Source organism: Belonocnema kinseyi, chromosome 2 (genome assembly GCF_010883055.1).
Source record: "Belonocnema kinseyi isolate 2016_QV_RU_SX_M_011 chromosome 2, B_treatae_v1, whole genome shotgun sequence".
NCBI classification, from domain to species: Eukaryota; Metazoa; Arthropoda; class Insecta; order Hymenoptera; family Cynipidae; genus Belonocnema; species Belonocnema kinseyi.
Genome location: NC_046658.1, coordinates 92,364,092 through 92,391,501, shown reverse-complemented (window position 1 = coordinate 92,391,501; position 27,410 = coordinate 92,364,092). Strand labels below are relative to the sequence as shown.

Genomic DNA, 27,410 nt, shown 5'->3' with positions numbered 1-27,410 from the left:
TGAAAGAAAAAAAGAGAATTTTTGACGTTTCCATTTTTTTAAATATCGACAATCAAACCTGTCATTTTTAACATTTTAAGTGTGGATATAATAGGGGTTGTTTTTAGGAGTCTTGCCGAACATTCTTATGGTTCTTGCGCTTCGCGCTCGATGATGCGTTTATCTCGCGCTGCGCGCTCGGTCTTTATATTTTCGCACATTCTTGCGCAAACCTTTTAAAATTAAGACTCAAAACATCCACCACTGTAATTTTCTGATTGCGAATTCTCTTTTGATAAAAGAGCTTAGCTCGAGAGTTTGAGCCCACGCGACTGATGGCTATCGCATTCCACGGTCGGTCATTAAATTTCTCCCGCATTTGTGCACAGACCTTTTAAAATCAAAGGTCAACGGACCGACAACTGTAATTATGTTATTGTGAACTCTCTTCTGTTAAAGCTCTTTCGGCTTTTACGAACACATTATCATCACGTATTTCGTGCTTCGCACTCGATTTTGTCCAAAATGTCAACTTTTCTACATTATACACAACACTTTTGTAACAAATATAATACATTTTGTATGTAACTGCCTAGGATTGCTTATTCAGATATTGTACAATAAAGCACAAATTGTATTTATCATGATTATTATTTTTTTAAATAATATTTATAATATAATATTTTTTATAAATTTTTTTATAATTTATTTGATTTTCAATCTTGTTTGTTACGATGAAAGAAAACTACTGCGCATCTGCATTTGGTCTAATACAGCCAAGTATATAGGGTCCTATACAGGAACCTGTATAGGATCCTATGTCCTCTTTTGTCTTTTCTGTCCTTTTTCCAAAAATCTAATTTTTTTATTTTTAATCTTATTTTTTACGATGGAAAGAAAATCTACTCGCCTCATCTAAAAATTATTAATAATAAATTTATAGATTTTTTTTTAGGTGAACAACTTTTATCTGTTAATTTTAGTTCGTACCTTGTGTCGTTTTTTCAAAAAAATTTAATATTTTTATTTTGAATGTTATTTTTTACGACCAAAGCGAAAACTACGTGTCCTATGAAAATTTATAGCTCTTTTTTGGATAAACAAGTTTTACCTCATTTTTTCGTAGCTTGTTTCATTAGTCCAAAAAGTGTTTATTTTTAGATTTTTAATGTTGTTTTTTACAACTAAAAACAAAAACTACGCGTCCTATCGAAAAGTGAATTATAACAAATTTATATATCTTTCCAGGGCTCGCAATTTTAGCTTAATCTTTTTTTTTCGTATCTTGCATAGTTTGACCAAAAAATGGAATTTTTGGAATTTTCGTTATTTTTGGTACGATCAAAGTTTGAATTTTCAACTTTTCGACCAAATTAAAAAAGTTTTTACGGTAATCTTGTAGGGCTTTCAAAAATCAACGCCTTTCTTCTCTTGCCTTTTTTTATATCATGTATTGTTTGGTTTAAAATGTTCATGTTAGTTCGTTTTTTTTGGATTTTGAAAATGCTCTAACTCTGATAATTTTCTTTTTATAGAAAAAAGTCACTAGGATAAATTGTTTTTGAGTTTCTGAGTACTATGAACAACCGTGCATAGAATTTTGAAATCTTGAAAAAATATGGTTACAAAAATTTGGAAATGCGCTCACTTTTTGAATTTTGATCCAAACTAGCTGGTTTACGAACTTTCTTTTTTTTCTTTCTTTTTAGGCCTTAAAAAAGCGTGTTAAAGCAGAAACCAATCTAATCAATTTTTCGAAAGTTATCGTGCCTACATAATACAGACTACAGACAGACAAACGCCTTCGTAAGAATCGTTTTTTCTGACTCAGGGGGTCTCAAAACGTGGAGATTTGATGAAAACCAACAAAGTGAAATTTTACATGAAACCAATACCTTCTCATTAGGATGAGAATATAAAAAGAAAGAAAATAATTTAGATTGAAAGAGAAATAGAAAAATATTGACGTGGAAATATAAAGGATATAGAATAAGAAAGAGAAGAGGGTATTGAAAAAGACAGACGTAAATTCAGATTGACAAAGAGAAATAAAAAAAGGTAAAAAAAATCATTACGTTGGTAGATAAAGGATAGGATTTTAGATACTTAGACGGGAATTAAGATTTACAGAGATAAAGTGAAGAAGTCCTGAAAATAAAACCAAGAATCAACGACCAAATTTGGACAAACACGGCAAAATGTTCCCATTGCAATCTGAAAAAGACAAAAAACTTTTTCCTCTTAAAAAATAAAAGAATAAAATCTTCCCTCCTTCTGGCCAGAAATAAAAAAGAGGAAAGAAAAATGAGAAGGCAACAACCAAATCCCCTTCCTTTTCTTTTTTATTTCTTTCGTCTTTTTTTATCATTATTAAATCACAATAAAAAAAAACATTTTATATTATTATTTATTTTTACAATTATTATTTTTACAAATGTTTTTTATTGTAATTTGATAATGATGAAAAAAAAAGACGAAAGAAATAAAAAAGAGGAGGAAGGGGATTTGGTTGTTGCCTTCTCATTTTTCTTTCCTCTTTTTTATTTCTGGCCAGAAGGAGGGAAGATTTTTTTCTTTTATTTTTTAGGAGGAAAAAGTTTTTTGTCTTTTTCAGATTGCAATGAGAACATTTTGTCGTGTTTGTCCAAATTTGGTCGTAAGATTCTTGGTTTTATTTTCAGGAATTCTTCACATTAATTTAATTATTGGACGTTAAATAGGATTTTAAATTAGATATTAAAAAATTAACGTAAATAGATGAAAGATAGGATAAGATATAGAAAATATAGGGTATTGACAAAGATGGGCGTGAATTTAGATTAACAAATAGATATAATGAGATAAAATTTTTCTATCACTTTCTACCATAAATATCCAAGATTATTCAAAAAGATAGAATTTCTATTTTTTCACTTTCAGCAGGGAATTGTGCATTTATTTTTTCAACAAACGGAACAAGTTTAAACCATGCGCGATTAAAAAAAAAAGATTGGGTTTTAAGGACATCCCAGTGGCCGTGCTGATTAATATTATCTGTAATGCAATTTCTGTGTTTGATAATATCAAAAAAGTAAACACAAAAATTGATTAAATTTATCCCCATCGGTTACTTGGACAGAAAATGGTTCTGAGCGAAGCTGAAAATGGAGCGTAGTGGGGTGAATTACACTCCCAGTTCTGCATCTGTCTCTAGCACTTTAGTCGGCTTTAGTCACTAGTCTGTTCGGAATTGTAGAGTTGGTGGGTGTGTGCGTTCATTCATAAGAGAACAAGAGAATTAATTCAAGTTTTTTTATCAGCCATGGGTGGTAAGTTTCACAAAAAAATGTATTTCCACTCCCCAGGAGGCTTCCTTCGATTTTTCAATACTCCGATTTTCAATTTTCATTCATCAAAGAGTCTGAAATAGCCGATCATCTGATCAACTTTCTGACATTAACCGGTCTCGACCTCATGACCTTCAATCAGAGAGATTTACTTGCATTTCAAAGGGCGATAATTTTTTTTACTCTTGCAAACAATTTTTTAAGCCTCATTTCTATATTTTCATCCTGGTCAATTTTACTCCAATTTTTCTTTAAGAAGTCCAAGTCAATAAAATCTGAGAATTATCTGATTTAAATCCGATTTATTATTTTCATATCCTTTTTATTTCTATTTATTTTTTAATTTAGTATAATTCGGTATAATTATCCATGCTTTTCAAGCTTTGTCATCGTGTGATAAGTGATATCTGTTTTCCGAATAGGCATTTAAGATTATTTCTGTGAGGAAAACTATTTTTAGTCGGCAGAGACGATTTTGTTGGGAAAAAATAGACACATGTGAAAGTGATGTTCTAATTTTAGAATTCTGTTTAAAAAACGGGATTTTTTTGGGATGCGGTTTTTGAAAATTATATGGAAGTAAATCGAACATTAACTATTTCAAATACATATTATCAATTGGAATAATTTTCTATGCAAGTAAAAAAATCGTTTGGACAAATAAAATGTTTAAAGACAATTTGTTTTCATTGGAGAATTATGAAATTTACTGACGTTATTCCAAAGTTGTTTTTGGACAAAGAAACTAATTTTCAAATAATCAGTTTAAATTGAAAGCTGGTAAATAGGGTTTATTTATTTGAAAATCTATTCTTCTTTATAGAAAATTAATCTTCTTAGTTAAAAATGAATTATTTTACTTGAAAATTCAACATTTTGTAATTTTTCTACCTCTTGGCTGAAAAATCTTTCTTCGTTGAAAACACAACTCATTTTGAAAAGTCGGATTTTTTGGTTGAAATATCAACCACCTACGATTTTCGTTCATAATTCATATATTTTTTAAACGAAAATTTAATTACTGGGGTGAAATTTAAACTCTTTTGTTAAGAATTAATTTATTTTGTTGAAGGTTCATCATTTTAATTAAAAATTAATATATTTGGTTAAAAAATGGGATATTTTCTTGAAAACTCGTTTTTTCTTTAAATGGCAATTAATTGTTTGTCCTGAAAATCAAACTCGTCCAGTTGAATATTCCATCAGTTTTGTTGAAAATTTAGTTCCAAATGTAACTACTAAATTTTTGGTCATAAAAATATTTGTATTCGTTAAAAAATCTTGTGTTTTGGTAGAAACTAATCTTCTTGATTGAAATGTCCATTATTCAAGTTTAAGATTCATAATTTTAATGAAAAATTCACCTTTTTGTTTAAAATTTAAATATTCATGATGAAGATTCATCATTTTAGTTGAATACTCATCATTTTGTTTAAAAATGTAAATATTTTGTTGAAATTTTTTGTTGCTTGAAAATCAATTTTTTTAACTGAAAATCTAGCTATTCCAGTTTTTTTTAACTAAGAAAGGTAACTATTGCGTTTTAAATGAAAGATTTGTTGAAAGGTCAATTATTCTAGTTACAGAATCATCATTGTAATTAAAAATTCTTCTTTTTGATTAAAAATTTAACTATTCCAGTTGATAATTCATCATTTTAGTTGAAAATTCAACACTTTGTTTAAAAATGTAACCATTCGAGTTGGATATGCCACTATTTTAGTGAAAATTTCATCTTTTTAGTTGATCATTCATTAACTATAAATCTAGCTATCAAATTTTATTGTTGAAAAATTGTAGTTGTTAGTTGAAAATTCTTTTTTTTTTGTAGAAAATTAATTTTTTCGCAAAAAAATTATCTTTTTTAGTTTAAAATTCAACTATTTGATAAAAGTTGATATTTTTAAATAAAACATTCAACCATTTGGTTAAGAACTCATTTAATTTTTGGAAAGTCGACTTTTTTTGTAGAAAGTTAATCTTTTTGTTAGAAAATCTAAGTATTTGGTTAAAAATTCATTTGTCTTGTTAAAAATACAATTCGTTTTTTTGGTGCAACTACCTCAAGTTCTGTACTTACTCGCTTGAACAAACTATTAAGTTTAAATTTTATTATTCTTTTTTTAGTTAAGTAAAATTGTTAGTTGCATATTTATATTATTTTTCATTGTAAAATTCGAATATCATTAAAAGCTGAATGTCATTACTTAAGGAAAGTTTTTTGAAATAAGTTAAACATTTTTTAAATGTCTTAAAAGTATAATTTTTAAATTTTTTTCGGGAAATTGAGGCATTGCTGATTGTCTGTGAAATCGGAAGTTTCATGTGTCAAGGTCCCAGCAAATTTGATTGAATAAGGTTTTCTATACCTTTTTTAAATATTTCTTTATCTTAAATTTTGAAAGACTCAGTTTAGAATTTTACATTTTTCAAGGCTCTTTATTTCAAATCAAATAACATTTTTAATTTTTATTACTTAAAGTTGGACATTTTGAAAATTATTAATTTGAATTTTTCAAATGATATAGACTTGAAATAAAATCTGGGCCAAATAAGAAATTTAAATTAGAAAAAATTCTATTTTGAAATTCATACGCATTTTTACCGTTTGGGTTTTACGAAATTTTGTAAGGCAACAAAGTTGTAATTGGAAATTCAAAAGAAGTACGACAAAAATGGTTAAAATTTATTCATTTTATTTTTTCGGTTTTTGAATTTGAAATTTCTTAAGATTTCTGGAGAAATTTGAGATGACTTTTTATTTTGAGAAATTAATTTCTAAAGAATATTTACAAAGATCTCAGAACATTTCAAAATTTTTTTTTTAAATATTGAAAGTAAATCTGGAAGATTTTAAGGTATGTTTTTATGTTTTCAGCAACTAAAACAAATTAAAAACAAAGATGATTTTTTTAAATGTGCCAAATAACTTGTTTTTTAGTTTTTTATTCAAAATTTAAAAAAAGTTGTACATGTTAAATTTCTGCGTTTGAAATCGAAGAAATATGTAATTATTTTCTTGTTATGTGAAAATTAAATTTTCGTTTCCAAAACCCTGAAATTGTTTGAAAAAAACAACATTCACAATTTGGAAACGTGCTTATAAATTCTTGCATGTTTCTTCGAATCAAAATTAAGTTAAAATTAAATTAAAGAAAGAAATAAAAAAATTTTTTCATTATTTAAAAATAAAAACTGTAATCCAAATAATTCGTTATAGTTTTTTAGCTCGTTGGTAAACTTGAATGAATTTTTGAATTCTAAAACCAAACGGAAGACATTAAAAAAAAGTCACCTGCCAAACCACACGTTTATTTTTGTTTGGCTCAAGTGAATTGATTATTTTCAACTTACATATTTTTTCTTCACTCGGGTGCCAAACCACAAGTTTTTTTTGTGGCGGAAATTATTATATCATTTTCCACATTTTTTGTCCATTGACGTGTACTTACATTATTCTCGTTTTAAATATTAATATTTTGCTTTTTTCTGGAATTAAAAATTGCAGCTTATGCCTTATAACAAAATTTTTATTTTTTCAACACATAATCCAGACTTTCTTTGAATTATTTCGCATAATAATAGATTTTTCAGCGCACAATTCAGACATTTTTAAAGTCAAAAAAGTATTTTCCTAACTTTAATAAAAGATCTCTAATACACTTATAAAAATTAGACGATCATTTTCGCGCGATAAGTATTGTACCAAAATTATTTTAATTATTATCTTATTTGAATGAAAATTTGCATAAATGTTTGAATAATGTTGCTTGTATAAACTTTCTCTAAAAATAGGTGTGTCACAAAAGTCTCGAAAGCATGGTTGTCGCTTTTCATCAATGCCGATTGTGTAATTTGAAAATTCGAAGAAAGTAATGTTGCCAAATACACACACATAATTAACAATAGAATTCCAGTTGAAGGAACGTGACAAAGAATGTGACATTTGTGTGCATAATAGAACTGACAACAATTTAAGATTTATTCATGTAAAATTTTATTAATATTTTTTCATTCAAAATCATTAATTTTCCAACATTAAAAAGGGAATTTTCAACAAAATAGTTAAATTTTTTAACAAACTGTTGAATCTTTGATAAAAAAAAAAATTAATCCTCAACGCAGAATGCAATAGTTGATATTTTCACCAGAAATTATTTTAATTTTCAATAAAAAAAAACTAATAAATTAAACCCAAAAATATTTTTAAAAAATACTTGAATTTTCAACCCAGAAAGATATGCATTTTCTACTAAAAATAATTAAATTTTCGAAAAAAAGACGAGATTTCGGCAAAATAAATTAATGTTCCACTGGAAAAGATAAATTTTCTATCGAAAGTGGAAAAGCTACATTTTTAGTAAAAAAATCATTTTCATCCAAAATAAAAAGACGGATTTTCAACCAAATTTGTTGAATTTTAACCAAAGAAATCAACTTTCTACTAAAATGATGCATCTTTAATAACAACAAAATTTTAACCATATAGTTGAATTTTCAACCCAGAAGATGAACTTTCTACAACAACAACAAAATTCCACAAAATAGATAAATTTTCAAATGAAGAACTAAATTTTTAACAACGATAATAATTTTTCAACAAAATATTTAAATTTGAACATATTACGACAAAATGTGAAATATTTACATTTTTAGTTAAAAAAATTATTTTCAATTAAAAAAAAACTAATTTAAAAAAAATGAAATTTCGGTCAAAAAGAATAATTTTCGACAAAAATAAAAGAATAATTTCTACTAAAATGCTTTCATTCTGAACAAAAATGTTAATATTTAATGGAATTTTCAATCTAATAGTTGACCTTTTAACGAAAATTTTTACTTTTCTATCAAAAAGGGGTCATTTTTAACAAAATACATGGATTTCCAACCAAAATTTGTATTGGACTTTTCAACCTAATAGTTGAATTTTAAACCAAGAAGGTGAAAAAAGTCACCAAAAAAATTAATTTTTTACCACAAAAGACAAAGTTTCAACAAAACACAGAAATATGCAACTGCATAGTTGAATTTAGAAATGAAAAATATTAATGTGCAACCAAGCAGGAAACAGTTAAATTATCAATTAACAAATTTTTCAATAAAGAAACAACTAATTTTTAACCCGAGTAAATAAATTTTCAACCAAAAAGATTAATTTTTCTATGGAAAAAGGTTAATTTATTACAAAATACATGGATTTTTCAACCAAAAAGGTGATATAGTCATCAACAAGATTAATTTTCTACCACAAAAGACGAAGTCTGAATAAAATACAGGAATTTTTAATCAATAGTTGCATTTTCAACTGAAGAAGATAAATGTTTAACCAAGCATGAAATTGTTAAATTTTCACTACAAAAAATACTATTCAATACAAAAAACTAATTTTGAAGACAAAGAAATGAATTTTTAGCCAAAAAGATTGATTTTTCTTCCGACAAAGATTAATTTTTTCACAAAATAAATGAATTTTCACCAATGAATTTTAAACCATTTTAAACCAAATAGTTGAACTTTCAACTGAACTTTATTTTTCAGTAAAAAAAATAATTTTAATAAAACGTTAACAAAATAGTTAAATTTTTAAGAAAAATGAAAGATTTTGTAACTAAAATGACGAATCATCGACAAAAAAATAGGTTTTTTAACAAAGTAGTTCCACTTGAACTAATGAGTTGAATTTTAAAGCAAAAAATGTTTTTCAGACGCTATGTATGATTACCGAAAATCTTTAAAACTTAATCAAATAGTTATGTTAGAAGAAATATCTTAGAACCAAAGTCAAATTAACAATATGATTCGAGCAAGAACTGATTTAAATAACTTGTGAATTCCATATTTTTTCGTTTTTATTTCTATGAGTTATTCATCTGGAAAAATTAGATATTTTTGTTTTAATATTTTAATATTTTGTTATTTAATTTTTTTAAGTTGAAAAAAGTACATTGAATAATTCAGTTATGGATTTGTTTCATTCGGTCCTTGGTTAGAGATTCCAATTCTTAATTCCTTTTTCAGAGCTAGAAATAGAATGGGGTTTAAATTTAAAAGTCGAATGAAGAATGCTGGAGATTACTGTATAAGGTGCTTGGGAAGAAGTACCACCTTCCTCACAAGAAATAAGTCACGAACGTTGGTCTCCAGAGTTTATTCTGGTCTGTCTCTCTGATGAGGGAGAAACCAGAGACTGCTTGCCAAATCTCCAGTAACCTCTCATTCTTATTTTTTATGTATTTGAATTGTTCAGATATTTTTAACGGCCTTGAAAGAAACAATGTGTTCTAAATAAATCTCAATTTTCGATGGCCCGATAACTTTTTATACATTTTTAAAGGGGATATTATTTTTAATGAAAAAAAAGTTTTGAATAACTGTTTGTTAAAAGTTTCGAATACTTATGTTCGAGCTAAAATTAGGTTCTGAAGACAACAAAATAAGTATTGTCAGGCTTTAAAAATATTAGGAAACATTGCAGTCAGTTAAAAATGTATTAAGGAATTGTAAGGGTCTGGAAGAAATTAGAAAAATAATAATCTATGACCCCCGATAAAATTGATAAATATTTTATTTTCGAAAATATTTCCAAATATTAAAATATATTGATAATCTCTTCAAAACTGTTAGAAAATTCCTAATTTCCTTTTAAAATGATTCGATTTTTTCTCAAATTAAAAAAAAAATTTAATTGCCTTAAAATATTTTCTTAACATTTTGGAAGTCCTTTAAAATATTTTCTTTCTGTTCGTTCACAAAATAAAAAAATCATTTCCAATTTTCAAAGGATGCTTAACAAAAAGTTTATATTCTCTTGAAAACTTTCAAAATTCTTAAAAATCTTCTACATTATTTATTCAAAATCTTCCGAAATTCACATTCTGTTATACATTTTTCTAAATCTTTGGAAGTTTTAAATTATTTTTGAATATTTTAAAAACTTCTAAATGTCTTCTTAAATCAAAAATATTGCATTTTAATCTTTTATATTTTTTTTCGAAATTTAAGGGAGTCATTTTAAAGTTTTCGAAATGTATTTCAATTTTATCTTAGAATTATTTTAAAAAAATAAAATGTTATTTTGAATTTTCACATGAATCAAAAGAAAAAATGTTTGTTGAGTCAAAATACTTAAAAAGCTTGTAATCTTTTATTTCGAAATCTCATAAATCTTCACTTTGTATTAAATTTTTTTTAAATCTTTTTAAATTTTAAAATAACTTTGAATTTTTTCAAAAATTCGGAATCTTTTATCGAAATGTTTTAAAATGATTTGAATTTTTCTTAAAATTTGTTAAAAAATCTTAAACAGTTACAAATGTTGCCTTAAAATGTACTAGATACTTTTTTAAAGAATTTTTTTCCTCTTTTGCAATCGTCTGAAATATTCTCCTAAAGTTAATTATTCAAATCTCTTAAAAACGTCTAAATATCTTTTGTCATGATTCGAATTTTTCCTGAAAATTAAAAAAAAATTCTGCAAAATTTAAAAAATTCATTTCTTGATAACTTTGGAAATCTTTCTAAATATTCTCTTAAAATTATTTTTCCAAATTACAAAATCATTTTTCTAATTTCCTAGAAATCTTAAGAAAATTGTTTCATTTCCTGAAAACTTATCAAAGTTCTTAAAAAGCTTCTGAAGTTTGTGCTTGAAATCTTCAAAAATTGAATTTTTGTTCAAACTTTTGTAAATCTTTTAAGTTTTAAATTATTTTTTAATTTTCTCAAATCTTCTGAATATCGTTTAAGCTTACTCCATTTTTTCTAGAAATTTTTAATCTTGAACAATTGAAACATTTTGCTTTAAAATCTTATACATTCATTTTACAAATTTCGGGAAATCATTTTAAATGTTTTTAAATTTTTTCTCAAAATTAATTTTTGAAAATATAGAATTAATGAAAATTTCTCTCTTCTCTTGAAACCTTTTAAAATTCTTAAAAACCCTACATTAAAAAATCTTGAAATCTTCACAAGTTTTAAATGAAATATTTTTAATATATTTAGGAAATTCTTTGGAATCCTTTTCAACTTTTTGTCTTAAATTTCATTTTTTGAAATAAAATATCGTTTGAAATTTTCACATGAATTTTAAGAAAATTATATTATTCTTTTGAAATATTTCAAAGTTCTTATAAACTTCAATTATTTTCTATTATTTTCGAATCTTTTTAAGACTTCTAAATATATTTTGAAACAATTCAGTTTTCTCAAAATTTGTAGTCTCAAAAAGTAAAAATATTGTCTTAAAATCCTTCCGATTCTTTTCTGACTTGAATATTTTATATACTTAAATGGCAATTGAAGTTCATTTTTTTGGTCACAGTGAGAATTTATCCATTGTTAATGCACAATTATTTTGTTTGCCTAATTGAACGTTAAATAATATATCCAATGACATAAAGAACGTAACTTAAATGTATCGCTTCGATAATTATTCCTGGAGCTTAACTTGATAAGTGCGACTGCCAACAGGCATCTGTGGTATTAATATGCATCACCACTTTTCTCCTTACAGTATTTCGAGCACTCCTCCAGCGATAACATTTCTTCGAATTAAAAGTTTGTAAATATAAAATTGTTAAAATAACTCTCCGGATGCTGGCGATTATTCTGTAACGTTATGTGAATGTTCTGACGTCAATTTAATTTATTTTACTCACCAATGGTTTTTTCCCGGTCAACTGCTAATTTTTCTTGGTCAGCTTAATTAGTTGAAAAGATTTGAATTATTCCAAACGATTTTAGGATTTCGAAACATTTTAAAAGATTTTAACTACTTCTGATTTGGAACAGGGAATTTGGTAAAAGAATTATAATTCTCATTTTGAAAAGGAAGTTTTTCCTGAATTCCTTTCTTCTAAATAATAATTCAAATTATATTACCTGTCCCTTTTGGATGTTAGAACTATATTTATTTAAATTTTATATTATAATTTTAAAAACTATTGATTCCGATTTTCTAAAATTGGTCAAATTTTTAATTGAAAAAAATCAGAATTTGAAAAATTAAACAATTTTTTATTTGGAACAAGAATTTTTGGAATCTGGTGAATTATTATAATTTGGAACGGGAAAAGTTTTTGTAAATTTCCTTTTTTAAATCAGAATTAAAATTATTTTTCACAATTAACCGTTTAATAAACCATTTTGAGACAAAATAATTCTTTACAAAATTCAATGTTCCAATGTGGAAATTATAATTGTTTACGACAATTTTTTATTAAATTTTACCACATCCAAACACAGAATTACAATATTTTAAAAAATTCCCAGCACCAAGTCACATTTAAATTTAGTTTCAAAATATATTCCGTTTCAAGCGAGAATGATATTTATTCACAACATTTTCTATTGTAATTCAAAATTATAGTTACACCCGTTTTCTAAAATTGAGAAGAGGCAAGTTTTAAATTCTGTCAAAATTTTTACTTAAAAAAAAAACAGAATTTGTAAATACAAACAATTTCTCATTCGGAACAAGGAAATTTCAAAATCTGACGAATTCCGACTTGGAAAAGGGATTTTCTCTTTGGAAATTTTGTTTTTTATAAATCTGAATAACAATTATTATACAAAATTTCCTGTTCCATGTCAAAAATTTGTTTTTGAAAATACAAGAAGTTTTCAAAAATTTTCCCCAAAAGCTGTTTTGTTCAAAACTGCGCCTCATTGCAAATAATGAAAAAAATACAACTCGATATTATTGAAATCACCAAAGTTATGCCAGTTTAAATGAAAAAGGACGAACATTTTCAAATTTTAAATATCTCCTAATTTTTTTGAATTTTTTAAACATCAGTTTTAAAAAAAGTGACTTCTGTTCACACAGAAAAAGGCTTGCAATATCAAAAGAAACACTTATCAATATATAGATGTACTTTTAACTCAAAAGATTAATTTTTAAACAAGAGGATTAATTTTTTACTAAAAAACACGAATTAAAAAAAAGTGAATTTTCTTACAAAATTGTTGAATTTTATACCAGAAAAGATCAAATTACAACAACAAAATAAAATAGTTAAATTATCAGTTAATGAAATTAATTTTGAACAAAAAAGAAGAATTTTCAACAAAATATTAGTTACATCTTCAATCAAATAGATGAATATTAACTTAAAGTGATGATTGGTGGAAAACTTGGTAAAAATTCAACTCCTTATTTGAAAATTTATTTTTCTTGGTGGAAAATTAACCTATTTTTAATTTAATTTCTTTTCTGTTAAAAAAATTAATCTTTTTTCAGTCAAAAATGCAACTCTTTGTTTGAGAAACATTGTGTTATGGTTGAAGATTCAAATGTTTTGTGAAAAAATAATTTTTGTGGTTGAAGATTACAGTTTTATTTGGAAATTCATCTCTTCCATTGGAAATTGAACTATTTTGTTGTCATTTTTGTTTTGTTTGCAAAGTAAGCTTGTTAACTGAAAATTTAACTATTTCATTTTGAATTAAAATTTATCTTTTTTTAGTAGAAACTTCAAATATTATGTTCAAGTATAAACTATTACATTATTCGTCGAGAATTCATATTTTTTGGTTGAAAATGAACTTATTCATTGAGAATGTCTTCTAAATAACGCGCCTTTTTTGGTTGATTGAAAGTCCAAATAAATAGTGGTAAATGCAACTGTGTGGTTACAGATTAATTTTGTTTTTAAAATTCAACTAATTGGTTGAAAATTCACCTTTTTTTTAAACGATCTATTTGTTACAAATTCAACCATGTGGCTGAAATTGCAACTGTTTTGCTTTAAAATTTATTTTTCAAGATTTCAAAATTCGACTATCCGGTTGAATATTCAATTACTTTGTTTAGAAAACATATTTGGATCATATATTCAATTGTTTTGTTGAATAGTGAAATTCATATTGTTTGAAAATTCATCCTTTCTCGTTGAAGACGACATTTTTTCTTGAAAGTTCGTGTCTTTTCATTGAAATTCTAACTATATTTGGTTGTGGATTCAATTATTTCGTTGAAAATTCATTTTTTTACATTCTCATCATTTATGATTGAGAAAGTATTAGAATTGTCGGAAATTTGACATTACACTTTTTCAACGGATCTCCACGTTTCGAGACCCCCTGAATCCGAAAATCAGGTTTTCACGATGGCGTCTGTCTGTCTGTCCGTCTGGCCGTCCGTCCGTAAACATGATAACTCTCGAAAAAATGAACGAATCAAATCCATCTTTGGCACACTTATTCTAGGTCCTAAAAGAAAGGACGAGTTCGTTAACCAGCCATTTTTGATAAAAATTCAAAAAGTGAGCGCATTTTGAAAATGGTTGAGACCACTTTTTTCTGAATTTGAAAATTCTATGCACGGATATTTATAGTATTGAAAAGAAAAAACAATTTATCCATATGACTTTTTTCGATAAAAAGAAAATTCTCAGAGTTATAGCGTTTTCAAAATTTTTTTAATCAACCGAAAATCAAAATTTGAAGCCGAAAAACGCACGATATGAAAAAAAGTCAAGAGAAGAAAAACATTTCTTTTTGAAATCCCTATAAGATTATAATAAACAATTTTTAGATTTTCTTCAAAAATCGAAAATTCAAATTTTTATTGCACAAAAGATAATGGAAAATAAAAAATTCCATTTTGTGGACAAACTATGTAGGATACGAAAAAGTATGAATTAACAAAAATGGTTATCCCAAAAAAGATCTACAGTTTCGTTAAGAATCACCTCTTGATAGGACGACTACTTTTTATTTTATTCGTGAAAAATAACGTTGAAAAAAAATTTTTTTAATGTGTGGAAAAGCAACGAAAGTTACGAGAAAAAAATCCAACAAAACCTGTTTACAAATGTCTGTCGGAAATCGAGCGCGCAGCGCGAGTGTCACGATGAGAATGTGTACCTCAAAGCCTACAGAGCTTTGAGAAACTTAATCTTTGACTATACTTAATTAAGTAGACAATTCAGAATATGAAGACGCATATAAATACTGCCATCTAAAAGAGATCTTTTTGATAAAGTTTCTTTCAAGCATTCCAAATGCAAAGAATAAATATCCGAGCGCGAAGCGCGAGATTCAACCGTCTTACGCCGTAGGCGCGCTCAAACTTCCAACTTTTGAGGGTGGTAATTCAACTGTCGTTTAAGAAAATCGTCTTTTTCGCTCGGAAGTTCAACTATTTGGTTGAAGTTGAATGTTTTATTTTGGAAATTTAACTGTCTTCTACAAAATTCGTCTTTAGGAATGTAAATGTAAGTATTTGGTTCAAAATTCATCTATTTTGTTGAAAATTCTTCTCTTTTCATTGAGAGTCCAACCATCTTTTTGAAGCAAAATTCAACTGTTTTGTCGCAAATTAACCTTTTTGAAAATCAGTTTTTTTCGATTTTCAACTATTTTTTTTTTTAAACTAAAAATGTAACTATTGCACTTTTCTTAATCCGTCTTTTGTAATTGAAGTATTTTGTTGAAAATGCATGTATTTCGTGAAAAATCCATCCTTTTTGGTAGAAAATTTATATGTTCTATCGAAATTTGTTTGCCTTGTTTAAAATCCATCATTTTAGTTTTAAACACTTTTTTTTTTATAATTTAGCTTTTTTAAAATTAAAAATCAATTTTCTTAACCGGTAATTCAACTATTCCATTTTTTTAATCCATCTTTTTTTCAAATTCAACTATTTGATTAAAAATTATCTTTTGATTGAAAATTAAACTTTTCAGGTTGATAATTCAACTGTTTTGAAACACGGGTGTTTTTAACTAGAAAATTCAACTATTTGGTCGAAATTTAATCTTTTTGGATTACTTTTTTAAAAAGCCTTGTCTTTTTTCATGAAAGATTGCAATGCTTTGTTCACAAATGCAACTGTTTGGTTGAAAATGATTATCTGTTTTTTTTATTTACTTATTTGATTGCAAAGTAACATATCCTGTTTAAAAGTCAACTGTTTTTTAAATCTTTCGACTATTTAACTTGAAAACTGAACAACAATCTCAGACGAGGTGTTGACCTAAGAGGAGGTGCAGAAATGCTTTTCGCGCAATTGTAAGGCCAGTTAGCTATTATAAGCTAACCGGTGTGTATAAATATAATTGTACAACGTCGCCCTGTACTTTCCTGGCTCTCGGGTTTCGTCTCCCTGTCATAATATACGCGAATACTCGACTTACTCATTGCTGCTTTACATACTTTACCTCCGCGTCGCGTCTCTCAAAGCAAAGATAAATCTGCTATTATTAAGTTAATGCTCATTTATCTACTCTAAATTAAATGTATTGTGGTATGGACCCCTTAGGGTGGTCCAAATTTTTTTTCTCGAATTTTCATGCATATCGTCTGAAAATTTGTTCGAATCATCGCGCTCGATGATGTATTTATCTCGCGCTTCACGCTCGATTATATATTACCCTCGCGTTACGAGCTCGGTTTTTGTATTTCACCCACATTTGTGCATAGACCTTTTAAAATTAAAGGTGAAAACAACGACAGCTATAATTTGGTTATTGTGAATTCTCTTTTGTTAAAGCTCATTCGGCTGTAGCAAACGTATCTCGTGCTTCACGCTCGATTTTGTCCACAATGTGAATTTTCCAACATTATTTCAAACACTATTATATTTAATGTATACTACATTATTGCTCTCAAAAATTTTGAAATTGCTCTAACTTTTTGAATTTTTATCCAAAATAGTTGATTAACGAATTCGATCTTTTTTTTTCGTCCCTAAAAAATATACTAAAATATAAATCAATCTGATCAGTCTTTTGAAAGTTGTCTGGACTAATACTAATACCTTCTCATTATGATTGAGAATATAATAATTTATTATTTTTTGTGCGATCAAAATTTGAATTTTCAATTTTTTAAAAACAAAATTCAAAACGTTGTTAAGACAATCTTGTATTTCTGTACAGGTACCCACGCCTCAATTTATTTCGCAAAAGGCCTATACAGGAACCTGTGCTGGACCATTCAACGTTTCCTTTTTCGGTTTATACGACAAAGACGACTTTTCTACAAAACAGTTAAATTTTCCACAGAAAAGTTCATTTTCAACCGAAACAGATTAATTTTTAAACAAGCAGTTGCATTTTTAACTAAAAAAAGTAAAGTTTCTATAAAAAGAGATGAATTTTTAAAATGAAAAAGATGAATGTTTAGCACAATAGTTGAATTTTCAACCAAAACAAAATTTGTTAGACCAGAAAGAAAAAACTTATACCAATTTGTTGAAATACAACAAAAAAAAAGTGATATTTTTAACCAAAAAGTATGACATTTTAAACGAATTGATGATTTCTCAACAAAACAATTCATTTTCGAACCAAATAATAAAATTTAACCAAAAAAGATAAATCCGCAAGAAATGAATTGAGAAAGAAATCAATTTTTCAACAAAAAAGATCAATTTTCAACCAAGAAGAATAATTTTCTATCAAAAATTATGAATTTTCAATTAAAAAAGATCCATTTTCAACAAAAAAAGGGAATAGTTATAATTTCCATTTAAAAAACTAAATTTTCACCATAAAAAAGAGGTTTCAACAAAATAAGTAAGCTTTCAACCAAAGAAATTAATTTCGACCCAAAAAGATTAATCTTTTATCAGGAAGATTAATATTCTGCCATAAAAGATGGATTTCCAACACCTTACATGAACTTGCAGCCAAAGAGTTGAATTTTCAACTAGAGAAGATACTTTTTTAACCAAACATCGAATAGTTAAATGCTCAGTTAAAACAATAATCTTACAAAAAAACAACAAAAAAGAATTTCCAATAAAATAATTAAATTTTCAATAACAAAAAAAAGGTTTTTGAACTAAAATGATGAAAGTCAACCAAAAAAATGAAGTTTTAGCAAGATAGTTAAATCCTTAACCAACACAGATTAATTTTCAACCAGCAGTTGCATTTTCAACCAAAAAAGATTACATTTCTCCGTTACTTAAACAATTCTAAATCGAAACATTCAGAATTTCAGATAAAAACGTTTAGAACTGGATGGTTTTGAATGTAAAGAATTTAAAATTAAAGAACTATAAATAGTAGGATATAAAATTTAGTTTTAAATGCAAACTTGAAATTTTTGGTTGAAAATTTTAATAACTGGAAATTATACAAGTTTAATAATGGAAGCTTTGATAGTTCAGCAATTTTAGATTCAATTTTATTGCCCTAAAAACTGAGAAATTTTGAATTAGAAATCCATGTAAACAAAATTATTTAAAACATGAACTTAATACCAATGACGTTAGCTCCCATAATTTGAAAGTCTTCCCCTTTAAATTTATTTTTGTTTGAAATTTGTGTGCTGTTTCCTAATTTGAAAATTTGAGACTACAAGAGAAATAATGATCTTTTTATTTAAAAAATGGAATAAAAATATATATTTATGCTTCTGAATATGAATTCCAACACGTGAGGAAACTTTTACAACTAGCAGAACCGTTATTGTGTCGTATAACCAATGGTAATCTGATATTTAAGTCTAGGTTCTTCCTTTTCCTCGTCAGTTTTCTTTTTTTTTCTCTTTCTTGTCCTTCACCCACAACCTACACAGCAGAAATTTTTTTTTCTTAACTGATTGTTTTAAAAGCTTAACTCCATATTTATCAGGGTGTCTATCCGACGGATAAATGTAAATTCCCGGATTTCTCCCTATGAACAGTTCATTTCATCCGGTCAGTTTAAAATAGATCACAAAATTTGAATGATTTCAAAAGAATTTGAAAGTTTTGAAGCGATTAATAAACATTTAAACAGATATCTGACTTGGAAAAATGCATTTTGGAAGTGAAATTATAATTCTGAGTTAGAACATGAGATAATTTTTGGTAATAAAAATTACAATTCTGATTGAGGATATAAAACTTAGTCATAGAATCGAATAGAATTATAATTTTTGAGTTTGAACCTGTTTTCATTTATAATTTTTTATGGAAATTCCGTGTCTCAAAGTTTAAATTATATTTTTTTCACGGATTTTCTATTTTAGAAAGTGAGAATTATAATTCTCATAAAAAATCCCCAATCCCCAGTTTAAAAATCTAAAGTATAATTTATTCTTTACGAGAATTTCATGTTCCAAAGTCAGGGTGGCGACTTGACAAGGGAACCGGGAAAGACCGGGAATTTAATTTAAAAACTGGGAATTTACTTCTGATCGTAGTAAAATTCAAGTTTTCATTATTTTAATAATTTTCGTCAATTTAGAAAAGTCATTTCTACTTTATCCGCAGTCGCAGATTTTTCAAATTATCTCAGTTTACTCTGAATAAATCATAATTTATTATTGAATTTTTATTTAATTAGAACTTAAAATAGTTGTTTGAAAATGTATGTATTAATTATTAATTTTTGTGGTTGAAAATTCTTTTTTTTTGTATAAAATTTAACTATTTCAATTAAAGATTAATTATTTTAGTTGAACATTATGTTGAAAGTTGTTCTTTTCTCCTTCAAAATTCAACAATTTGGATAAAAATCCTCATACTTGGTTAAAAATCGATTTTTTTGGTAGAAAATTTTCAATTTCTTTGAAAGTTAATTGGCTTGTTTAAAAATTCCCTTTTTTCTGTTAAAAAAATTTTTTTTAGTTGAAGATTCATAATTTTAGATAAAAATTCATCTCTTTGGCTGAACATTCATTTTTTGATTAACAATTTAATTCTTTAATTTTTACTTGAAAAATTATATCTTTTATTTGAAAAATCATATTTTTTTATAAAAATTAATATTCTTGATTGAAAATTCATATTTTTTGATAAAAATTCTATTACTCTATTTAAATATTCATCATTTACGTTGAAAATTCATCTTTCTGATTTTAAATTCAATTATTCCAATTGAAGATTTACAATTTCAGTAGTAAATTCTTCACTTCGTTTGAAAATGTAACTATTTTTTGAAAGTTGTTCTTTTTTAAGTTAGTTGTTTCGTGGAAAGTATTTTTTTAACTGAAATTTTAACTTATTTCAATTGAATATCCCACAGTTTTAGTTGAAATTTCTTCTGTTTAGTTGAACATTAATTTTTTAACTTAAAATTTAATTACTTTAATTTTGATTGACAATTTATCTTTTTAAGTAAAAACGAATTTTTCATTGTTGAAAATTCAACTATTTCAGTTGAAGATTCATTAGTTACTATTTTCTTGAAAATCCGTTTTCTTTCCGTTCAAAATTAATTTTTTCAACTAAAGCGTAACGAATTTCATTTTTTGTTGAAATTGATATTTTTTAGTGGAAAATTTAACTATTTGTTTCAAAATTAATTTATTTTGCAATATTTTTCTCTGTTGCCTTAAATGATGTTTACAATGAACGTTATGAATTAAAATAAATGTTTGCGTTTGGCGTCAAGTGTGAATATGTTATTTTTAGTTGATTGCGAAAATTGAAAAACTTGAAAGGGAAAAACCGGAAAATGATCAAGAATTTGAAATCGTCCGCCGAATCATCACCCTGAAAGTGAAAATTATAATTCTTTAAGTAAATTCCCTTTTCGAAAGTCTAAATTATAATTTTTTACAAAAATTCCCAGTTTCCAAATCTAAATTATAAATCTCTTTTAAAATTCGCTGTTCAAAAGTCAAAATTATGATTCTTTATGAGAATTTCCTGCTCCAAAATAAAAATTATATTTGTTACGGAAATGCCCTGTCCCAAAGTCTAAATTATTATAATTTTATAAAGACAATTTTCTTTTCTAAGCTCCAATTACATTTATTTTCAGAAATTTCTTGTTCTAAGTGATAATTATATTTATTTACAAGATTTCCTATTATAATTCAGAAATATGGTAATTCTCTTTTTCTAAAATTTGGGAGGGGGAAGTTCAACATTCTGGCAAATTTTCATTTGCAAAACAAAGGAATGTTTAAATTCCAAAAAATTCTTCTCTGACATATTTTCCGGTTCCATGTCAAAAATGACCTGTTCCATGACAAAATTATAGTTCCATTAAAGAATTAGAATTATTTTTCAAAATTCCCTATTTACAGTCGAAATTATAATTTAAATTAAATTTAAATTAAGTTTATTTAAAAATTTTAACTTAAATTTTAGTTCAAATATTTTCTTAGTATTTTAACGTAGTATTAATTTTTTCTACCCTTCACGATATTTTATTATCTTTTATTGAAAAAAATTTCTTTAATTTAAATTTTTTTTAAATTGTTACCTTAAATATTTTCGATGACTTTCTCGAAATTGGTTCACTTTTTTATATAAGAACTTTTTTACCCTTTTTAACAAACTCAATGTCTCGAGAGTAAGTTTTTATTTGTTATTTAAATTAAAGATTACATTTTTCGCAATCCGCAGCCTAGCCTATTCGAATTTTTGGGTTTTGAGCTTAAATCAGCTACGCATCGGCCAGAATAAAATTTGTTAAAAAAATTCTCTATTCCAAGTGCACAAAATTAGGAGTTTTTACCATTTTTCAGTCAGGTAGACTCCTTATTTATGGTAAGAGCGATGCACTTTCTGATAATAGTAATAATCAATTAATAAAGATGATACGTTCAGAAAAAGATTACAATGACTTGAAATCAATACAACAAATTTATTTATCTATCTATTTTATATTCTTATTTAAACTAGTAGCAGACTTGTATTTAAACCCCTATTTTATTCAAGTAAATTTTCTGTTGTGGATTATTCTTTAATCTTTACAGGTTCGAACACTTTCTTTACAATTAGCACAATTATGTGTCGTGAAAGATTCGTGCCATTTAGCCTCGTTTAAAATTAGAAGGTTATCGTAGATTCGATACTCAGTCCTCTCAACGACAAAAATGTGAAATTAAATATTTCGGACACAACAATAAAGATGTAATTACGGTGTGATCTTATTTTAAACTTTCATATTTTGCCTAATCATTTTCCTAAATAATTTTTTGTTGCAAAATTCACTTTTTTAAATATTTTGTTGAAAAAACAAAATTATTTTTGAGCAAAATAAAAATTGAGTTTGGCTCAAATATATGCGAAAATACTTATGGCAAAATATGGCGTTGTATTTATATTGAGGTGAAATATTATTCTGAAACAAATTTTTTTTTAAGTTCAAATTACAAATGCCAAAACGATGTCTGCAATTTCAAGTCGCAAATTTATACGTGCCAACTAAAACTGCGTGTCAAATTTAGAAAACAGGCGCCAGAACTAGTAAACAGGATCTTTATTTGCATTCAAGAGGAAGAAAATTATTTTAATCTATGATATTTTGTATTTTGAAAGTTAATTTGAAATTTAAAATAAAAAAGTCTGACTGAAAGCAAACTTTCTTAAAATATTACTATTGATATAATAATTCGATTGTTGTTGTTATCAGAGAACTAAAAAATTTATGGAATAAATTATTAGGTTTGAGATCTAAAACATAAATATTTAGACAAATTTAATTTTAATTTTTAAAAATTTGGTAAAATAGGTAATTCTGTACAATGGGGGTGGTACCAAATATTTGGATAATGATCTCGCCATATGTAACTTGCATTTCAGGGAAGAAGAAATTCTGAGATCAGAAATCTAAATTTAACAAAATTCTTGGACAGGTTCCAATTGCTCTTTCACCCATTTCTTTTTTACAACCGATACTTTTTTCCACATTCTTTCACCCAGGAGAGAAATTTCGATTAATTTCATTGCTTTGCGCGACAATGCTCTAGACGAGTTTTTTTTTATTTGATGAAAAAAAAGCAAAGAGGAATCCTATTGTTTAAATTGTTCACTAAAAAACCACTCTGTCAATTTTAGCAACAATGCTTCGAAAATAAAATCTATATACTACTTTGGTTTTATTTTGGAAGCATTGTTGCTAAATTTGATATAGATGTTTTTTAGTGAATAATAATTAAAACAACTAGAACGTTGTACGCGACACTTCCTTTGTTGGTTCAAAATTCAACTATTTAGTTCAAAATGGAACTACTTTGTTAAAAATGATTTTTTGTGGTTGATGATTCATAATTTTAGTTAAAAATTCTTTTCTTTTTATGTTCCAAATTTAATTATTTTATTAAAATCTTACAAAATGATTTTTTTAATGAAAATTCAACTATTCCAGGTTTCGTTGAACATTTATATTATTCAGTTGAACATTTAATTCGTTACGCTAGTGGCAACACCAGCTATCTCATATTTTGGCCGTTTCGGGTTAAGGACGGTTCTTAAGTTGAATTTGGCGGGGAATCGAATGGTGAAGTTGGTTTCTCCATACGGGCAACAGGGAGCGCGTAAATCGTGATTTGGTTCTTTTTCAAGTTTTTTAAAATTATAAAGATCGTTGCGAAAAACTTTTGTTATGTTATCTTATCAGCCTTTTTCCTCAATAATCCCTTTTTCTTTCAAAAGAGATTTCTAGGTAGGGCCGTATCATCAGCAACCATCGAATTGGCCCATAAGACATTCTAGACGGACGCAAAATAAATTTTTGGCTCTCCTGAAAATTTGGAAAAAATGAGATAGCTGGTGTTGCCACTAGCGTGACGAATTATTTGGTAGAAAATTTCTGCATTTCCTAGAAACTTTGTCTTTTGTGGTAGAAAATTAATGTTCTTAGTAACTAGTTCACCTATTTGGTTGAAAATTCAACTTTTAGGTTGAAAGTTCAATTAAAATTAAAATATTTAGTTGAAAATTGATGTATTTTGTTAAAAATGATTTTTGTTGTTGTAAAAACTTAATTTTTTTTTATTAAAAATTAGTTTTTTACTGAAAAATAATTTTTTGAACTAAAATTTTAACTACATTTCTTTTAGAAATATTTTTGTATGGACATTTAATCGTTTGAGTAGAAAATTCATGTTTTTGGTTGATATGTAACTCTTAGTTTGAAAATTACATTAAAAGGAAAAATATTTGGTTGAAAATTCATACATTTTGTTAAAAATTATTCTTTTTAGGTAAAAAAATTGATCCTTTTGATTAAAAATTTATTTCTTTAATTAAACATTAGTTTTTTTTTAAATTAATTTTTTTAACTTAAAATTTAACTTAACATTTTCTCGAAATATTTATATATGCATTTAGTCTTCTGAGTGGAAAGTTAATTTTGTTTGTTTGAATGGAACTATTAGGTTGAGAACTACATTAAAAAATAGAGTGCTTGGTTGAAAATTCATGTATTTGGTTTAAAATTATTATTTTTCAGTAGAATAATAATAATTTTGATTGCGGTTTCATTTATTTGACTGAAAATTATTCTTGTTTTAATTAAAAATGATTTTTTTTTAAACTAAAAATTTACCTATTCCATTTTTCATAGAATTTTGTTTATAGACATTTAATCTTTTTGTTTGAAAATTTAACTATTTCTTTGAAAATTTATTTCATTTTTGCTAGGAAGTTGATCTTTTTAAGTCAAAAATTCACTTATTTAGTTATAAACTTGTCTTTTATAGTGGAATATCCAATTATTGATGTAGAAAATGCATATTTTTGTGTTGTAAACTTAATTTTTTTTAAATTCGTCTTTATGACTTGAAAACTCAACATTTTGAGTGAATTTTTTTTCTTTATTGATTGAAAAATATCTTTCTTATTTGAAAATTCATCTCATTTGTTGAAAATTCGTATTTTTTGGTTAAATTTAACAGCTTTTTATTGAAAATTAAAATATTCCTTTGTGGAAATATCAACCATTAGACTTTTTGTTAAGAATTCATTTTTTTATCAAATATTCATCAGTTTGGTTGAAAATTCCCTTAGTCATGGTTAAAAATTAATTATTTTAATTAAAAATGTAATAATCAAATTTTACATGAATATAAATCTTAAATTTTGTCAGTTATATTATGCACACAAATGTGACATTATTTCGAAATTTCGTGACACACCTATTTTTTAATAGAAAATTATAAGAATAAAAAATTTAGTTGTCTCTTTAAAAATATGGTTTGAAAATAAAATCAACACTGGATGGGATATTTTTCTATCGAGGTTGCGTGGGTGATCCGGAAGTTCGTACGTAATAACATTTTTTCGAAAAAGCATAGTGTTATTTTGGACTTGGCAGCGACATGTCTCTATTCTACGTTGTTATGTTTTGCAGTTCACAGCCAGATCATATACCCTTATCAATTTTAGCATCCTTTCTTCCGTCACCTCATAAACTACTCTACATTTCATCCAAAAATATGTGACGAAATTCTAAAATGTCAGATGTTAGTTCCCAATTTTCTTTCAATTTCTGAATATAATATGACGCTTTTTCTATTAGATTATTTATTCATTGTATTTTAACACAAACACTTCAATATAATTTTATGAATAAAAAAAATCGTTTGAAGCAAAAATTTCTGAATGCAATATTTGTTCCTTCTAGGTAAAGACCGCATAGGCTTGCAACTAACAATAGTAAAACTTCAATGGGAAAAATGAATTAAAAAATTAAATTATATACAAAATTAAGTGTACGCCTTTTTCCCCACATATGTGCCGTTTATTTCCAGTTTACGGTATGTTGAAAAATCAAGAGATTTTTAAAATAAAATTTGTTAAAAGATGAGGATTAGAAATCCGAAAAATCGAAGGAAATTAAACAATTTTTGTCTGTGTCTTAAATTGATTTAATTAATCATTTTTCTTTTTTTAGGCTTTGCGTGGGTAACGTTAGCCACGAATGATTCCTATTCCTTGGGAGCATTGGTTTTGGCAAATTCTTTAAGACGAGCAGGTACTCCACATGATTTGGTTGTTTTGATAACACCAGGAGTAACAGACGCTATGAGGTATTAAAAATTAAAACCTTTTTCCCCTTAACATATTTCATTTTTAATCCTATTTTTTGTACAGAGCAGTTTGAAACTTTCTTTTATTTTTTTAAATCTACAACAACAGGTCCGTTTCTAATTCTGTTCAAATGCTCTTAAAAATGATTTAAGAATGGTTTTGTAACAAAATATTTTTAGAACGAAGACAGGCATCTCTTCGCCTAACACTTTTATGAAACTCTCAAAATTGTTATTTACTTTGACCCACATCGGAAAATCGAAATTTTATTGAAATTTCGAATTTGAAAAGCCTATCATTGGTGCCAAACTGAACTGAAGCCAAATCAATACCAATGAAATGACGCCTTGACAATGACCGTTGATCACGGGGTCATTAGCTGTCAACGAACTGAATAAAAGCAATCATTTGAATTTAGAGAAACAAATTAATTTTAAACAAAAAAAAAAACAATGGTCAACAAAATAATAAAATTTGTATACGAAGAGATGAATCTTCGATACAAAAAATGTTTTCTCAAAAAAAATTGCATTAATTGATATTTCCACTAAAAATTATTTTAATTTTCAATCTAAATTAGATAAAATAAAACACGAGGAATTTTCAACGAAAGAGTTATATTTTAAAATAAGAAAAACGGGCTTCCAACAAAATAAACAAAATTTCAACTAAAACAGTTAAAATGTAAGAAAACTCAATTTGTTTAAGAAAAACATGGGTTTTTAAGAAAAAAGTTAAAAGTCCAAAATAAAAAAATTAATTTTCTACAAAATAGTTCAATTTTCAACCAAAGAAATCGATTTTTAAACAAAAAGATAAATCCTCAACCATAGGAGAATTAATTTTTCTTCCAAAAAATATGGATTTTTAATAAAATACATGAATTTTCATCTAAATCGTTAAATTGATAAAAAAAACGATGAATTTTCAAAAAAAGTTAAAAATTTATGTTTTCAGTTTAAAAAATTAATTAAAAATTTTAAAAGAAAACAAATAATTTTTAACAAAAAAGATAGATTTTCATCAAATAAAGTGCAATAGTAAATTTTTCAGTCGAAAAAGTTTATTTTTAATTTTAAACAACGTATTTTCAACAAACTAGTTAAATTTTTCACCAAAGAATTTTTTTCAACTAAAATTCAACATTTTCAACCAACCATTTTAATTAAAGAAAATATGTATTAAAAAAGTAAATATTGGAATTTATACTTAAAAAATTAATTTAAAAATAAAAAATAGAACTAAAAATTTGGATTTTCAAACAAAAAGTAATAATAATATATTTTCGACCAAAAAGATAAAGGGGGAGGGTCGGTAAGGCCGGTTTTTGGCCTAATTTATTTTTGGACCAAAAAATCTGAAAAAATCATGGTAGTATCTTATAAGTATCCCG

The 27,410-nt window shown here is 26.0% G+C and overlaps 1 protein-coding gene across 6 annotated transcripts in view; it reads left to right on the top strand.

Annotated features, from left to right (window-relative positions):
• The first annotated feature begins 3,157 nt into the window (after positions 1-3,157).
• LOC117167213 (titin) overlaps positions 3,158-27,410 on the top strand; it is a 50,587-nt gene continuing 26,334 nt past the window's right edge. For 3 of the 6 annotated variants that reach the window (XR_004466367.1, XR_004466368.1, XM_033351974.1), the window contains exons 1-3: positions 3,166-3,287; positions 25,611-25,743; positions 25,881-26,016. Coding sequence is in view for 4 of the 6 variants with exons in the window: in XM_033351974.1 (XP_033207865.1) it covers positions 25,719-25,743; positions 25,881-26,016 (161 nt within the window). In the remaining 2 variants the exon portion in view is untranslated. Of the gene's footprint in view, positions 3,288-25,610; positions 25,744-25,880; positions 26,017-27,410 lie in introns of all 6 variants that reach the window. The other 3 variants (XM_033351971.1, XM_033351973.1, XM_033351972.1) reach the window with 3 other exon arrangements.